The sequence below is a fragment of the Mauremys reevesii genome, linkage group 5, assembly GCF_016161935.1.
Source record: "Mauremys reevesii isolate NIE-2019 linkage group 5, ASM1616193v1, whole genome shotgun sequence".
Taxonomy (NCBI): domain Eukaryota; kingdom Metazoa; phylum Chordata; order Testudines; family Geoemydidae; genus Mauremys; species Mauremys reevesii.
The window spans coordinates 40,501,889-40,520,682 of record NC_052627.1 but is presented as its reverse complement, the minus strand read 5'-3'; the positions used below and the strand labels follow the sequence as shown (position 1 = coordinate 40,520,682).

At 40.4% G+C, this 18,794-nt stretch overlaps 1 protein-coding gene across 6 annotated transcripts in view; it reads left to right on the top strand.

Moving 5' to 3' along the window:
* The window catches only part of PRDM5 (PR/SET domain 5), a 143,658-nt gene that overhangs the window by 79,904 nt on the left and 44,960 nt on the right, over window positions 1–18,794 (top strand). For 5 of the 6 annotated variants that reach the window (XM_039542564.1, XM_039542565.1, XM_039542567.1 and 2 more), the window contains one exon: window positions 4,955–5,048. The exons of the other annotated variant lie outside the window; for it this stretch is intronic. In XM_039542564.1, the coding sequence (XP_039398498.1) occupies window positions 4,955–5,048 (94 nt within the window). The remainder of the gene's footprint in view (window positions 1–4,954; window positions 5,049–18,794) is intronic. 6 annotated transcript variants of the gene reach the window in all.

The following is an 18,794-nucleotide window of genomic DNA, read 5'->3' as shown; positions in this document are numbered from 1 at the left end:
TGGGCACAATCATATGTCCCTCCTCAAAAGATACAGTTTGTGGTTGCAAAACCAGTTGCTTTGTGTGCAAATCTGAGAGAGATCTGTCTATTCAGCTTGGGCTCATGCATATGTTTGAGGTAGTTGTGTCTTTTATGGATGCAATTAACGGTAATGAAAACTGTTGGTAAAAATTTACAGCATTGATGTCCGATGGAAGATATTTCTCATAATTTGCATGTAACATTTGTTTTAAAAGCACATTAAATCCTTTATCTGAGAAATATAAATACTATTGTCAAACCAAGGTCACTGGATGATGATTTTTGTGTGTGTGTGCGCAACGTTGGTCTAATTATGCAGGGGAAAATCCTAAAGGGTCTACCAAGTGATAGCCAGTAAAAACACCATATGAGATTTTAAGAGGTTACATAATAATTAGACACAGACTAAGGCCTTTGTCTAAAAATACCTTCCCACAGCCCCTTGAACTTTGAGGCAATTCAGATCTGAATCTAGATCCAAACTTAAGCCCATCTCTAATAATAACTTTGTAACTGTTACCTGGTGAATAAAGTCCTTGTGACAGCTGCACATCACTCTACAATGTAGCCAGGACGTTAAGGCCCAATATCCCCAAAGAGAACCATTGTCCTAACTATAAATCTCCCCCATCCAAACTAGTCCTTTACCTTCTGAAGAACTGGGTTGATATGAAAGAGTGTCTTTCTTATTGTTATCACTAAGTATTCTGTGTATCATAAAATAGAAAATTGTGTAAGAGTCAAACAGCTAAATTCTAAAGTTTTTACTTATTCCTCACACCGGCAAATATTCCTTTGAAATCAATGGAGTTTTGCTGCAGTAAGGACTGAGTGAGAGCTTCAGGGCATTTGACCCGTAATTTTAACAGTTTTTATTGGTCAAAAATTTTTAAAAATACACTCTCATTTTAACCCCAGATGATACTGAGAAGTTAGATCTAAGAAGCCAGGTTAGTCCCAATGAAGAGACTTAACTGTTCTTTATTTTTCTTTTCATCCATTTGCATTAGTCACACAAACTTGCATGGAGAATTGATCCATAGTGTATCTAAGATTAAGAATGCAGGGTTTTTTGGTTTTTTTTAATGCTTTCCTATTAATTTTCTCTCTTCCTTGTTATGATTCATCCTTAGAAGGATCTCTCAAGATCTGAGGATCATAAATATCAAATTGAGTTATTGACAGGTTCTGTATAAATAAATACCAGACTTTAAACTTATTCCTAAATATATATATATAAAATTAAAAACCAGATAACTAGTTTTTATTTTAAAAAATGAGACGTACCTGTCCTTTATTTCGTTGGTCCCTTTGTTTCATTCTCTATTGTAACCACTACCATTTTGTGCTGCTATTACAAATAAGACTGGCCATGTATTTGAGCAACCAAGAACTCCTGCGGAAGTTATGTATTGCTTCAGGGAATCCTGTGATTTTTGGTTCTTCGGAATGAATTAGTAGTTGTCTATCTGGAATCCCCCAGTGTTGCCATAAAAGATATATAAAACTTCTAAACAACCTTATCCTAATCAAGATGGATTTAACATTCATATCCCTGGCGTCTTGGAGTGAAAAGTGCGTGTTTGTTGGATTTTGAAATTGTATCCCATCTACTTTAACTGCGACTACAGTATAATGCATACCATGTGAGTTAAGGTATTTACTGAAGAATAAAGAATGTATAACTTTATAATGGCTGAGGATTTTTCAATCAAAATGAGAATTAATTTCCTGACCTGTAAAGAATTAAATGCAAAGTTTTAAAAACTGAATTTGTCAGTGGGATAAATGGTTTAGTAATCTTACCTCTGCTATCCCATTTGAAATACAGTCAGTAATCCCAAATGAAGAATATTAATGTTTTCAAACAACTCCCCAGAGATGGGTAGACACCATCCTATGTGTATACAATTCAGTAGACAGATAAATCTTTATTCAGAAAAGAAGGCTAGAGGTAGTCCTGAGATGTGAATTGCTGTTTCCCAGTGTTGAGGTTATTTTTGAGGTAACATGATGATGCTCACATTGTAACTGCTAGGTAGAATCCCTTTTTAATTCAACAAGTTTCACAACATTTGTTCAAATGGTTCAGCCTTTCATTGTGGGAAGAGAATAAGTTTGAGCTTATTGAATGTTTTCTGCTTTTTCACAATTAATATTTTGATGTTACCTTTTATTTTTGTATTGAAAACATTTTTGTCTAGATATTCCTGATATCATGAGTAGTAAATACAAAGTTTTGACACAAGTACAGTCAAATAACTTCAAATGACTAATTGTTACCGTCAGTAATATGTAAAGTAAAAAATAAAATAAGGACCAGATTCTGACATCCTTACTGTCTTTGAGTAGTACCTTCCATCATGAGTAGTTGCATTCAGTAAATGTGCTTATGTGTGGAATAAGTTGCTGTAAATCAATCTGTGCTGTTAGTTTCAGCAACATAGAATGTTTAGAACCAAATGGGAGAGCATCTCTTCCAGGTTAGTTTGAGCTGTATTGTTAGACCCCAGTTAAGGAAAACAACCATATTAACATTAAGCACATACTTAAGCACATGCTTAAAATGCTTTCCTGAATTGGGTCCTCAGAGCAATATGTGAAAATCTGCAAGAATCCAGGCCCACAGCTTTCACTGCAAAGTGGTCCTTCTATTATCTTTATGTTCAAGGTGGTAGTTTTGTTCCTTCAGAATAGCTGTGCAATATACCAGTATGACATTCTAGCCATAAAAGGGCCAATTATGCAAAGGTAGTGAACACGACCTCTAAAATTCTGAATGATCTTAGTTCCCATTGAAGTCAGTGAAAGTTACAAATGCTCAGCATGTCACTCAAGATTGGTTTTTATAGTTGATAGGTAAAGGTATTGGCCAGTAAGTACAGTCTTAACTTTTTGATTCTACTGTGTTTCTATGCTGATGCATTTGATAAGATGAGCTATGTCAACATTATATATCTCACTAAGGCTTTTAATAAGTAAAGTAAACATGGAAATTGAATTTTTAATTGTTGTAGGAATAAAATTATGGGGAGGGGCAAAGAAACCTCAAAGTCATGTGTTCTATCTCTGTATGACTGATAGTGAAATTTATAATCTTAATTAGATGATCAGCTACGTTAAATTTAAGAAAACAATTTAGTGTTTTCATGGTAAAACGTATCTGATAATAAAATACAGAAAAGCTGAAGTTAAAGAAATTTGCTGCTCTTTCAGATAATGATGAAAGCTGTTTTCCCAGGAGAGGAGTGTGCTCTTCTATTATCCACAGGGAATTTACCTTATGTGTGTACACACACACACATATCCTTTTGACTAACCGTAACTAATATTTTTCTTATTTATACAATAAAAATATTAGCTCTTATCTCGGTAAACCTGGAATATAACTGTTAGGAGTAGGAAGCACAGTCTGAAAATATAACTGCATACAAAAATAACTCCAAATAACTATAATTTCTTGTCTATAGTATTGCCTAAACATGGCATTCTGTATTTTTCAGATCTGATTTCTTAATTTATGTATGTCACTCAAGTAAATTTAGGTGACATACATAAATGATAGAGCTGATTTTTTTACACAAAATGTATACCAAATTAAGGGATTTTTCTTGCTGTTTTTAAGCCAGCTGATAGTGGTCCATATAATTTTGAGTATTCAAAATGTAGACTACAATTTTTGTATGGAATGTGTTCTGAACAAAAAATAGCTAACTATGATCTAACCTCAAAAGATGCTAAGTATCCAACAGTCTGGGTGGTTATCTCAACTTTGTAGGGTTCATGAACGTCTCGCAAGAAAGTCTGATTTTTATAAGATCTCCAGCATTGCGTCATTTGGTTCAAACCGGAAATACCACAAGAACACAGTCTTGCAAATGGAGATGCATATGAAAATAATTGTATAGAATTTGAAATTGTGCCCACAGATGTTCATAATTGGTTTATAGCAATTCTTGCCTTGCAACAGACTTTTTCTCTTCCAAAGCTGCCAGTTAACGCAAGCATACTCTGAAATATACACTTGAGTAGATTTCTTATCAAAGTACAATATGCACAAAAATATTTTACAGAATTTTCCATAAATGAATGAATCTAATATTTATCATGCATTAAATACATAGGGTCCAGTCTTGCAATCCATATGCATTGAAGTGAATTAGAGTTTTGTATGTTGAAGGACTGTCCATGTTAGTTGAGTTATATTTAAACTCTACTCCAAATTATGTTACAATTAGATCTCATTATTATAAGCCAGTTAGAACCAGAAGTTGTGGAGAAAGTTCCCCCACCCTTTCTCCAAATGAAATTTCGTAACACCAATTCCAGTTCTTTTTCCTAGAGAAAAAATTATCTGCAGGACAAATCAAACTCTATTCTATTTTGTAATAAAATAGGACTAGACAAAACACAAACTTTTAAGCAATGGGTTCATTTTATTGAGGTTAGTGATGCCTTGAAGAAATCAATTCATGGTTTCCTGTTTTTTACTATTAATAGTATTTGGCATTGAAAATACCTCACCCCCCAATTGGGTATTTGCAAAAGCACATAAAGATTAATCTAACATTTATAAACCAAACCATTTAAGTAATTATAAACTCCGTGAAACTGTAGTTAGATTTGATAAACAGGTTTATTTTACAATCAATAATGAGATTAGTTTAATTAGTTTAGAAACTTTAGCTATTTTGTGGACTAAAAGGACATCCATGATTAATTCTTTAGAATCTCTGCCTGATGGTGTGGAATCAAATATGTAATGACTGTGGAAGGAAATATAAGCTTGGAAGAAAAGAAATACAATAGAGAAAAAAACAAAAGAAAAATGGTCAATGTCAAGTATATTGAATCTTCTATGGATCCTAGTTCTTTAAAGCTATGCAATATCTTCTTTTCTTAACTTTTTGTTTCCTTTCCTCCCCATCCAGACACACACAGGGGAAAAGGAGAAAATTTGCCCATATTGTGGACAAAAGTTTGCAAGCAATGGAACATTAAGAGTTCATATTCGGAGTCATACAGGTACAGTAGCTTATGTGATAAGGAGAATTTAATTGTTTAGACATATAACTATATTACAAAAATATTTCTTGCAATCTAAGTACTGTTTTACACACAGGGTGACTGAATACAGCATTTTGAGATTCTTAGTGCTCTTTTGCTTGATTAACTTGAAGATCCACAGCTACCATACTTCAAACATACAATTACAAAAATCCCATTAGACTTTCTGATTACCCATGTTTGTCCATGAAAGAACTTTTCTTACTAATTGGACTGCTGTTCTGGCCTGATTAATTTAGAGCCAAATCCTGCTACCCTTGTTTGTGTAGTCCCACATTACTTCAGTGGAGCTATAACAGTTTGCACCAGTTGAGGATCTGTCCCAGTGACTTGAATGGAACAACTCCCATAAGTAAGGCAAGCAAGATATGGCCCTTAGTGTTTTGAGACATCACCATAGTTCCCATGGTAAAGAATATCTGTCTATCAAATATGAGATTGACTAAAAATTTATTATATATACATTAGATGGTCAGTTTTGTTATTTTCACCTTTGGAAGCAAAAATTGATTCTATAAATATATCACCATGTTAGTGATTTCTGGTTCTTGTGGGCAGTACAAGATGAGGTGAAGTCAGAGAGATGCTTCACACATGCCAGAATATTAGCGTAAGGGACAAGTTTGGTGAGGGCATATATTTTATTGGATCAGCTTCTGTTGGTGGAAGGGACAAGGTGGCAGGAGACTGGCTCATAGGCAGTCTGGTGCTTGGAGCAAGAATCAGGTCTAGGGCTCGGAGTCCGAATGTCTGAGCACAAAGCCAAAATAGAGTCAGAGATGGTGACTGGAGCCAAAGGTCAAAACTGAGTCAGAATCCAAATGCCAGCGCCAAGGGTTGAGACAGAGTGAGAACCAGGGCAAGGGTCAGAACCAGATTACCTCATGTCAAGGGAGGCAGGAGCAAGGCTGGGACAAGACTGGAACAAGAGTGGGTGCACGGCAGGGTCTAGGCTGGAGCAGAGCTTGGAGTAAGGTGAGCACAGAGAGGCAGACAATCTGTGGGTGTGTGATTATGCAGCCGCTGATCCTCGCAGCTGCTGGGCTTAAGAGCGAGCCACCTGACTGCCTTAACCAATCAGGTGGTTCTGCTGTGGCCTGTGATTGTTGTCTGCCTGACAACTGGGCAGGTGCAGCTGCAGGTCCTCATTCCTGAGAGAGTCTTTCAGGCTTACACAGAGCTCTTCTTCAGGTCTGGGGAAGGTAACCAGAGTGTCTGAGCTAAATACAAGGTAAGACAGAGTGCTAAGCATAAAGGGTTCATACATGCTATAGGAGACCACTTAAAATGAAGTGGGCAGTTAAGGGTTAGCAGGCAGTAGGACATGTTACAAATTGTTGTCATGAGCCATAAAACCAGTGATTCTGTTCAGTCCATGTTTTTTAGTGTCTAGCAGTGTTCTGCATTTAATTTCCTCAGCTTGTCTTTGAAGGTGTTGTGCATTGAGGGGCATGTGTTGCAGACAAATTCTAGAATCTACCAAGACTGTGTTTTAAGGACAAGTGGAAGGATCCTTTTGGGGGTCTTACTTGCTGCATTAGGAGAGTGTGTGGGAGTCTTGCCCTGTTAAGACTCTTTTTTGCCGGAATTTACAAAAGGAGCTAGGCACCTAAGTCCTTGTTTTGGGACTGCTGCAATTTACAAAACTCCCACTGAACCTTGTAGGTGCCTAAACTCACTTGATGCTTAAGTTTTCAAAGTTCCCTAGGAGTCTGTTTCTGCCTCTGAGCATGCTTCCTCCCTGTAGGCACCTGGGTACCTATCTCCTGCCTAAGCCCCAGAGCAATTCACAAACCAGGGGAAGATAGGCATTCCTCCGCCTAAGTCGTGTGCAGGACTCAATCCAGTAAGCATGCTCAGAGAGCACCTACTGGATCAGGCTCCTTGGGTGAGTTCACACAAAACAGCTGGTGTAGGGCAGGTCCCACTGGGTAGGGTACTCAGCTGAGATATAGGGGACCACCAGCTGAAGTCCCTGTAATGGGATAGATCACAGAACCCCTCTTGGGAGCTGCCACCTGATGTGCCAAGACTGCTTCTGCCCCTGCTTTCCCTGCCAGCCTGGGATCCCAACACCCTGTCTTGCTGAGCCAGACACGCCCGTCTGCTCCAACACAGACCCAGGGTCTGAATTACTTACCCAACAGCTGCAGGCTTAACTGAAAGCATCTAAGACATGTTCTTGTCTTTAACATTCAGATGCCCAACTCCCAATGGGGTCTAAACCCAAATACATTCGTAAACTCATAAATTGTTCGCCCTCTATAACACTGATAGACAGAGATGCACAGCTGTTTTGCCCCCTCCCCCCCAGGTATTAATACGTACTCTGAGTTAATTAATAAGTAAAAAGTGATTTTATTAAATACAGAAGGTAGGATTTAAGTGGTTCCAAGTAGTGACAGACAGAACAAAGTGAATTACCAAGTAAAATAAAATAAAACACGCCAGTCTCTGTCTAATCCAACTGAATACAGATAAAATCCTCACCAGTTCCAGAATGCTCCCCTTTACAGACAAATCTCCTTTTAGTCTGGGTCCAGCAATCACTCACACCCCTTGCAGTCACTGTCCTTTGTTCCAGTTTCTTTGAGGTATCTTTGGGGGTGGAGAGGCTCTCTTTGGTCAGCTGAAAACAAAATGGAGGGTCTCCCCTGGGCTTAAATAGACTTTCTCTTGTGGGTGGAGACCCCCCTCCTCACTCGTATGCAAAGTCCAGCTACAAAATGGAGCTTTGGAGTCCCCTGGGCAAGTCACATGTCCATGCATGACTGAGTTCCTTACTAGCCAAGCCACATTCCTGGGAAAGCCCAGATGTGGATTGGTGTCTCTAAGTTCATTGTTGGCTTAAGTGTTTCTTGATTGGGCACTTACTGAGAATAGTCTTTTTCTTGCATCCGAAGAAGTGGGTATTCACCCACGAAAGCTCATGCTGCAAAACATCTGTTAGTCTATAAGGTGCCACAGGATTCTTTGCTGCTTCTACAGAACCAGACTAAGGGTATGTCTACACTACGGGACTATTCCGAATTTGCATAAACCGGTTTTGTAAAACAGATTTTATAAAATCGAGTGCGCGCGGCCACACTAAACACATTAAATCGGTGGTGTGCGTCCATGGTCCGTGGCTAGCGTCGATTTCTGGAGCGTTGCACTGTGGGTAGCTATTCCCTAGCTATCCCATAGTTCCCGCAGCCTCCCCCGCCCCTTGGAACTTCCGGGTTGAGATCCCAGTGCCTGATGGGGCAAAAATCATTGTCGTGGGTGGTTCTGGGTAAATGTCGTCAGTCACTCCTTCGTCTGGGAAAGCAACGGCAGACAAGCATTTCGCGACTTTTTCCCCTGGATTGCCCTGGCAGATGCCATAGCATGGCAATCATGGAACTTGTTTTGCCGTTTGTGACTCTCACCGTATGTGTACTAGATGCCGCTCACAGAGGCGATTCAGCAGCGCTACACAGAAGCATGCTTTTGCTTTTGCATGACAGCAGAAATGGTTACTAGCCATATTGCACCATCCAAACCCTTCCATAAATTGGAACTGAGGATGATCATGGCTACCAGTCCTTTTGTACCATTTGCTGCTAGCGCCCCTGGCCAATCAGCCAGGGGCGCAAAAGCCAAGATTGGTTACTAGCCATATTGCACCTTCCATCGTTTTGTACCATTAGCTGCTGTCATAAGTGCCCCTGGCCGATCAGCCAGGGGCGCAAAAGCAAAAATTGGGAATGACTCCCTGAGTCAATCCCTCCTTTTTGGTATCTAAAAATAGAATCAGTGCTGCCTAATATAGGCAAGTGTGCTAGAGAACAACCCTATCATAGAACCAGAGAGCACAGCTGCTCTGTGTCAGAGCCTGCAGAAATTATTATCTGTATGCTATTCACAGGGGGTGCTCCTGTAACAACCCCATCTGTTGATTCCGTTCTTCCCCCAGCCTTTCTTGGCTACCGTAGCATTGTCCCCCCACTTGTGTGATGAATTAATAAAGAATGCAAGAATAAGACACACTGACTTGTTAGTGAGAAATGAGTGGAAGGCAGCCTCCAGCTGCTATGATAGTCCAGACAGGACATAAAGCAGTGTGTAGGAGAGAAGCCCAGCATCCCACTGCTAGTCCAGGGGCAACTGAATCTTTTCTTTACACATGAAGGGTGGGGGCTGATGGAGCTCAGCCCCCTGTTGCTATGATGAGGATGGTTATCAGCCATATTGCACCATCCATCCACCAGAAAAAATTAGGGCCAATAGGCTGATGACGAGGACGGTTACCAGTCCTTTTGTACCATCAGCTGAGGCTGATGATGAGGATGGATTTCCATCTTTTTGTACCATCAGCCACCCATGGCGGGGGGGGGGAGCAAGGATGTTGGTGTTGAGTGCTGCACTATCGCGTCTATCTGCAGCATTCAGTAAAGATAGGGTGACATGTAAAAGAGTCAGAGGATTGTTTTACCTTTCGCTTCTGGGGGTGGGTGGGGGGTGGGTGAGTAGATCGCCAAGCTATGCCCTGACCCGCGGACACTGTGTTTGACCCTAGAAGCATTTGGAGCTCAGCCAAGAATGCAAATACTTTTCGGAGGCTGCAGGAACTGTGGGATAGCTTCAGTCCTCCAGTCCATGAGCATCCATTTGATTCTTTGGCTTTCCGTTACGCTTGTCACGCTGCAGTACGCTGAGTCCCTGCTATGGTGTCTGTCTGGAGATTTTTAAAAAAGGATTCTGAATTTCATCTTCTGTAACGGAGCGCTGATAGAACGGATTTGCCTGCCCTTACAGCGATCACATCCGCATGGTCCATGCGGGAGCTCTTTTTTTATTTTGATTTCGGACTGCATCGCCACCCGTGCTGATCGGAGCTCCACGCTGGGCAAACAGGAAATATTCAAAAGTTTGCGGGGCTTTTCCTGTTTACCTGACCACTGCATCCGAGTTCAGATTGCGGTCCAGAGCGGTCACTGGTGCACTGTGGGATAGCTCCCGGAGGCCAATACCGTCGATCAGCGTCCACACTAACCCTAATCCGATATGTTAATACCGATACTAGCGTTACTCCTCTCGTTAGGGAGGAGTACAGAAACCGGTTTAAAGAGCCATTAAAATCGATATAAGGTGCCTCCTAGTGTGGACGCTTTTGGCGTTAAATCGGTTTTACGCTCCTAAAACCGATTTAAACGCCTAGTGTAGACCAGGCTTCAGATTCTAACCATATCTTATATCTAATCCAGATCCAAACACTCCATTACTAAACCCAATGCCACTCAAAGTTGTTTTTGTCACAAAGTCTCTTTCATTATAATGTCCTGATACCCTGTGTGTGTGTGTGTGTGTGTGTGTGTGTGTGTGTCACATAATCTTGTATACATAATTGCACCCAAACCATATTATTTTTTTCAATGTACACAGGATTTATACAAACAAATCAGTCATACTGGAGGATTTCAGTTACCACACAGTACAGATTCAATTCAAGGAATTGGCATGTAGCTGAAAGTTTTAGTGATGTTTTGCTTCCAGCATGAAAGGATGTAGGTTTGAGTTTGACATGCAAAGCTGCTGTTAACAAATAGGCTTCCCGTGACAGTCTGTTCACTTTTGCATAAACAAATTTGGGTAGCAGGAAGATGACAGCATGTGTATGTTTAATCACTTGGCTTTCTACTATGTTTGGTAAAAGTCTTAATCACTTCCCTCTATCATGGCTATCTGTTAAGATAAAAGCTGTTTGGTTTGTGATACAGATTACAGTTCTAAATGCATCCAGTGCAGGATACTAGTAATTTCAATGGTCCCACATCTGATCATGTAGCCAGACAAAAATCTTTTATGGACTGGCTAAAAGGATGAAATTAATTTATATTTTTAGCTTTTATTCTCTAATAAATGTGAAAGTTATCCCTCGTAGCAGGTGTAAAAAAGAGATTTCTGCTGAAATAGTTGTATATAGTTTAGCTAAAGAAAATAAAAAACAAACTAGAAACACAAAAGGAAAGTAAGGCCAGGGCAGGCATAATAAATAATTGCAGTGCAACCTCTCCTTTCCTCTTTCTTTTTCTGCTTGTTCTGTCTCTGACAACCCAACTTCTCAAACTCTTTGCAAGACTTTCATCCACAACTTCCTCCTTCTATCCCCTAATTTATCTGTGTTTCTTCTTCTGTCCTCCATATCTGTTTCTTCCACAACATTACAACCAATGGGAGCTTCAGGTGCTCTCTGAGGTGTGAAGGGCAGCAACCCCCTGTGACGGAGCGGTTCTGGCGGGACCCAACTGAGAGTGCCAAATCAGGACCAATTGCTCAAACAGGGCAGTCACAGCCCTAGGCTGGGGTTTTTCCACCTCTAAGGTAAACCAAACCAGCCAGACAAAAAGGACTTTGGTCTCACCCCACTGGCTAACCACAAGTCACACAAGCAATTTCCTTAGACACTCCAGTCTCCCAGTATCACCACCAGTGCACTCGTCCTGGGGATAAATGGTTATGAAAACCAACACCCCAATAAAAGGAAAAGGTTCTCTCGATCCCAAAGGACCAAGCCCCAGACCCAGGTCAATATACACATCAGATCTTACCCACAAATCACGCTGTTGCCAATCCTTTAGAATCTAAAATCTAAAGGTTTATTTACAAAGGGAAAAAGGTAGAGATGAGAGGTAGAATTGGTTAAATGGAATCAATTACATACAGTAATGGCAAAGTTCTTAGTTCAGGCTTGCAGCAGTGCTGGCATAAACTGCAGGTTCAAATCAAATCTCTGGAATACATCCCCTGCTGGGATGGGTCCTCAGTCCCTTGTGTAGAGCTTCAGTTTGTAGCAAAGTCTCTCCAGAGGTCAGAAGCAGGATTGAAGACCAAATGGAGATGAGGCATTAGCCTTATATAGACTTTTCCAGGTGTAAGAATCTCTTTGTCCTCACTGTGGAAAATTACAGCAAAATGGAGTCTGCAGTCACATGGACAAGTCTCTGCATACTTTGCTGAGTCACAAGGCGTGTCTGCCTTCTCTCCATGGGTCAATTGTGTAGCTGATGGTCCTTAATGGGCCATCAAGCCAGCTAGGCAGGGCTAACACCAGCTTGTCTGGGATATTTCCCAGAAGCCGAGCATAATACAAAATACAGACAGTATAGAGCCAATACTTATAACTTCAACTACAAAATGATACACAGACATACAGACAGCATAATCATAACCAGCAACCCCTAACCTGGTCTTAGACACCTTAGATGACCCCCTTTACCTAAGGTTTGGTGCCACTACAGGATCTTGGTTGCAACCCATGTTCTATATGGTCCCCATTTATATCAATAACATCACACCCCCTTTCCCTGCCCTCCTCCCCCTTCTCCCCCCAAAACTTGGAGCAAATGGCCTGTGGGTGAAAGAAGCCTGTGGTGGCTCTGCCCTCTCCAGGAAGCACTAAACTCCTCACCCTTGAGGGGAACATGTGAATTTTTGGGGGTGGGGGTGGGGGGTGGGGATTGTGTGTTACTGTGCAGCATCTAGCAAAATGGAATCCCAGCCTAGCTGGGGTCTTTGGCTGCTTTCACAATACAGATAATTAAATATAACTCTAATAAGGAAATGGGCATGATCTAATATATGTTGGCTTTATACCTTATTTCTGTTTCATAATAGCATTATAACGCACTGTAGGCCTCACATATAGTTCATAGCAGAACCACTCTCCCTTATAAAACATTCTGTACATATATTTGCAAGTCAGTGTAGGGCTTGTGGCTTTATGTTTGTTGATCACCATATGTCTGGATTTGTTGCTGTACTAGTACAGTGTCAGATTTTCTTCAACCTACTCTCTTTAAGGACAAAATTGTTTTCGTTTGCTTCCACCAGATGTTCCTTGGGCAAGTGTTGGCTGATTATTATCTCTGTTAGCCTTTTTAGGAATATGGCTGTCCTTTTCTCTGAACTATGTCAACTTTGTCTTCAAGATTTTTTTTAATCAAAAATATTTTTTCTTCCTCACATTGCCATCCCACAAGGAACTCTTTCACCTTTTAGTTTTCCTATATTTTTGAATACTGGACATGAGAATTATGAGTAATTTACTGCTTTTCCGAAATACTGTTGTCCACAATCTCACAGTGTTCAGGAAATTTCAATATATTACTCCTGTTCTTCATTAAAAACTCTGGATTCGCACTCCCCAGTTTGTTGAACGTAAAATCTTTTCACCTGCATGGCTGCATAAATCATTATTTGCCTTGCTTGGTATCAAAATTAATCTTTGTGGAACATAGATCATCTGTGTGTTCCATCCCCATCTTTTAGATGAAGTGCTTTAGTTTTCTCGCCTCACAATCCTATTATGCTTTTTAAAATGTCTGTTGTAGACTATTGTTTGTTCTTGAACGCCACACCTTCCCTGTATCTATGAACTACAGATGTTAGACTTCATTTCTCAAGTGTAAAGTGGTGTTAGTTATTTTCAAATCAGACAATAGATCTCTTTTGAACAGGGGGGATTTTATAGCCGTCAGGTTGAAAATTCTATTTACATGTACAGCATTATCCATGATACCTAATGCTTTGGCTCCTTCAAGCAGGATTTCTCAAATTTTGAGAAATGGTTTCATGAACCCACTCCTTGCAAGACCTCTAATGGGAACTATGATAAAGCAACAATTTGGAGCCATAACTGTACCAGAAACAATAACTACGATATTTTAGGAGGCTTACTTGAATCCTAAAGGAGTCCAAAAAAAAGTATACTCACAGTTCGATGTGAGGGATGAGCCTGGCTGAAAGATTATGATCTACACAAGATATTGGAGAAATATGCAGGCTTAAGTAATTCTTTGATCAATAGATAATTGAAATGCTTCAGTATTATTGCCGCCATTAAAGAAAGGGAATGAGAACTTTCAAGATTTTTGTATCTAAAGCTGGAAACTTCTCCTTCACAGAACATGACAACATAACGGCCTGGTCTACACTATGGGGTTAGATCGAATTTAGCCGTGTTAGGTCGATTTAAAAATGAATGCGTCCACACAACCAACCCATTCCGTCCACCTAAAGGGCTCTTAAAATGGATTTCTGTACTCCTCCCCGGTGAGGGGAGTAGTGCTAAAATCAACTTTGCTGGGTCAAATTTGTGGTAGTGTGGACACAAATCAATGGTATTGGCCTCCAGGACCTATCCCAGAGTGCTCCATTGTGATCGCTCTGGACAGCATTTTTAACTCCAATGCGCTAGCTAGGTACACAGGAAAAGCCCTGAGAACTTTTGAATTTCATTTCCTGTTTGGTCAGCATGGCAAACTCAGCAGCACAGCTGATCATGCAGTCCCCCCAAAAGCGTAGAGTGTAAAATGTTTCTACACTCCCCCTATCATCTCCGTCCCTGAGGTTATCTCAGGTTAGAAGGCAAAAAAACCGCACTCGTGATGCCGTGTTTTCTGAGCTTATGTAGTCCTTCCGCACTGATAGGGCACAGCTTAATGCATGGAGGCATTCAGTGACAGAGGCCAGGAAAGAATTAAGTGAGCACAAAGAGTGGAGGCAGGATGCGATGCTGAGGCTAATCGGGGAGCAAACATACATGATGAAGCATCTGTTGGAGCTGCAGGAAAGCCAACGAGCACAGACCCCCCGCTGCATCGTCTGTATAACCGCCTACCCTCTTCCCAGTGTTCCATAGCCTCCTCATCCAGATGCCCAGGAACATGGGGAGGGAGGCTCCAGGCACCCAGCCACTCCACTGCCAGAGGATGGCCCAAGCAACAGAAGGCTGTCATTCAAACAATTTGATTTTATGTAGTGTCACTACAATAAGCAATGTGGCCTTGTCCTTTCCTCCTCACCCACCCTACCCGGGTTACCTTGTCCGTTCTCTTTTTATTTTTTTTAAATTAATAAAGAAAGAATGCATGGTTTCAAAACAATAGTTACTTTATTTTGAACGGGAGAGGGTGGTTGGCTTACAGGGAATTAAAATCAACAAAAGGGGCGGGTTTGCATCAAGGAGAAACACACACAACTGTCACACCGCAGCCTGACCAGTCAAGAAACTGGTTTTCAAAGTCTCTCTGATATGCAGCGTGCCTTGCTGTGCTCTTCTAATCGCCCTGGTGTCTGGCACAAAACGATTGTCTGCCGTTGCTTTCACGGAGTGGGGGAAAGAGGGGAGAGTGACGTTATGTACCCAAAACCACCCACAACAATGTTTTTGCCCCATCAGACATTGGGAGCTTAACCCAGAATTCCAATGGGCAGAGACTGCGGGAACTGTGGGATAGCTACCCACAGTGCACCGCTCCGTAAATCGATGCTAGCCATGGTAGTGAGAATGCACTCCAGTGACTTAATGCGCTTGGTGTGGACATACGCAATCAACTGTATAAAATTGATTTCTAAAAATCGACTTCTATAAAATCAACCTAATTCCGTAGTGTAGACATACCTTAAGTCACTTACTGTACCTTGTCATGGTTAAGAACTGTTTGCTTGCAATAGACTAATTATTGCTACCAAGTTATTAATATTTTGCATGGTGTTTGTGATTCACGTCTTTCCTCTCTATGGTTCACCAGATATATATTCCTAGATCTACAGAAATAGACAGCTAGATACAAAGTTTCTTCAGACACTGATTTTATGAGTTCCTTTTGGTTCCTGACTAATTCTTCAGTTACCCTAGTGAAATTTGAAATAAAAGGGAATAACTTCAGTGTTATGCAGTTGGTTAAACTGATTGCCAAGTTTTCTGGTGAATGCTTTTACACCATCTTGCACTGAGAGAAGAGTTCAGCTTGCCCTGGTAACCAAAGATGTCAGCAAAGTTTAGACCATGTGTAAAAACAACAAGGAGTCCGGTGGCACCTTAAAGACTAACAGATTTATTTGGGCATAAGTTTTTGTGCGTAAAAAAACACTTCTTCTGAAGAAGAAGACATGTTCTGTCTTCTGAAGAAGTGGTTTTTTACCCACGAAAGCTTATGCCCAAATAAATCTGTTAGTCTTTAAGGTGCCACCGGACTCGTTGTTGTTTTTATGGATACAGACTAACACGGCTACCCCCTGATACTAGATCATGTGTGCCACCAAGATGAATTATTGAAGTTGTCAAAAAGGGGAGATTCATTGTGGACAATCTGTACTTCTCCAGTTAATTGAAAGGGTCAAAGTAGTGCTTCACCTTCTGAGGGGCTACATCGCTGCAAAGGGAAATATGAGTTGCCAGTGAAGGTAATCCCTGTCATCATGGCCTTTAATAATAAAGTTCATTACTTTGAACTGCTCTGGGAAAGACCTGACACAGTTTTTTAGGAGATTTTTCTGAGCAGTAAGAGATCTTGACTGCGTATTAAACATGAAGCCATGGTTTCTAAACGTTGCAATAATTTTGAAGACTTCATGCTGTTGGCATCCACTAAACACTGTGGTTTTGAATTAAATCAATTCAAAATTATACCCTCCTATGTTTGTCATCACATTTCTGCATATCTCATTTCGTTCTGAGCTTTGAATGAAACAATCCATCTTCCTGGGTCATATCTCCCCCCCCCAGCCAGGGTTGAGTTTTGACAAAGACTGAACATCACAGTTGTGAATGACTCAGAAATGCCCTCAGGCCTTAGTGATTACAGCTGACGTGGCTGGTGTCCCAATTCAGTGACGTGGGTTGTCATGTTCTGTCAGCATGGGTACTGGTGATTCATGTTGTATATAACTATGTTCAGCGGGGCTTGTCCTGTTTTGCATGAGATAAATCCAGGCACATACGGGCTCAGATTAATTTTCTTTTATTAGTAGGGGCTGTAGCATCATGCACTAATCCACACTGAACTCCTACATGGGATGCTCATGTTACAACACTACGCTGGCCTGAAAGTGGCATACCATTACAAGTCTTATGTTATGGATCCAGTATTATCATATGCTATATTGAATTTATTTTATATGACCTATTGTGACCCACCTTGACCCCATTTGCAATCTCACCATGAGCCACAGTTTGAAAGACCCTTCTTTACAAAGTATTGTTCCCAAGCACTGTAACCCATCTCTAAAATTTTAAAGCAAACTTCTTCACTGTTGTTTAATACATGGCACATGTTCTCAAATGGTGTTACTCACAGATGTGTGCACGCTCCCTCAATAAGCAATTTTCTGTTCCCTTTTATCTTAGAATAGGCCTCTGTAAACGAGGCCTAACAGTACTTGCCCTTTCAGCTGTAACTGCCAGTTTGGGGTGAGTGAAGCCGTCTGTGTGTGCATGTGTATAAGAAGGTGGATGTTTGGGTCTGAGCCTGGCATATTGCTCTGTAATTCATCATCTGGGTTTCCAGCCCTGGAATGACAGAGACAGCACTCTGTAGGTCAGCCGAAACACTATAGCACATTCTCTCCCTGCTATATCCTGTTGGTTTATGGCTTCTCAGGGTCAGAGGGAGCTAGGGTTAATTCAGCAAAAGAATCCTCTGACTGTGACATAAATTCCACTGATTGTTCATAAATTGTGAAAGAAATTCTATGAACTGCTTTTGGGGGTTTTAAAGCTCTGGGCCAGGAGGTTAATTATTTGCCTAAAGTTTCAACCAACTTTCAGTGCTAACAGATACCGGCTGTTGTTTGTGCTTTCTTGCGTCTACCTTTACACACAGTTATTTAAATGTGATAATAAATCACTGTCTCATATTTAAAACAAATAATTGTGTGGCTGGTCTCCTAATTGATTATGCCATCTAAATAAAGAATAGAAAATCTTAGGATACCGTATTTGAAGTTGTGCATTACAGTTTGGTGTGTGATGAGTTTATTTTTACAGCTGCTGTTTTTCAATGCATAGTAGCAAGGATGTGCTGAGTGTAAAGTCATTCCATTCTTTACCAATTCCAATAAACCGGGCTTGGGGGCTGGTGATGGAGAATCGATGATCTTGCACATCAGATTTTTGAAGATATTCATGCGTGTGATGATGAGTTAAGCATAGAGGGATAGACTTGATTTTTTTTCTCTGTTTCCCCCCACTTTTAGCCGAGGAGCCTAATGCGAAAGCTCAATTAAGTCAATAGAAGGACTCCCAAAGAATTTACTTTGGTTCAGGCCCTAAATGTTGTCCCAACATATTTATTTCTTTAATGTTATATCTTTTTAAATTAATCCATAGCATACAGTATAGCTTTCCTATATATTGTCACACTCTGTGCGATAAGCTAGCTTTTAATTCTTGAAATAATGTTGAAAGAATTCCTTTAGCTCTAATTCAGAGTAGATAAATTACAGATAATACTAAAGTTGCATTAAAATGACAAAATCAACTAGAACCTTGATTCTACATTGTAATTGCCAAAATATCAAGGTTTTTCTTCCCATTGTTTTCTTTTCCATATTTAATAAATTTTTGGCAGTCTTTTGAAGTTCTTTTCATACTTTTAGAAAATCATATTTGAAGATATTTCCCCCTTCGCATGAACCCAACTGTGTTTAAAAATTGAGGGCCAAATTCTGCTCTTATATTATGCAACTTGTTAATATGAATTGCACAGATATAATTAAGAGCAGAATTGGCTCTGCATATCAGTATCTTTATGCAAAAGTATCTTGTCCATGAACAGCTTCCAAATGTCTTTAAATAGGTTGTCTCTGTTCAATAACCTGTAGATACACTTTCTTTTTTTAAACCAATAGATTAAAAAAAGAGATCAAGACCCAGAGCTAAGGACTCTGCATTCTTAA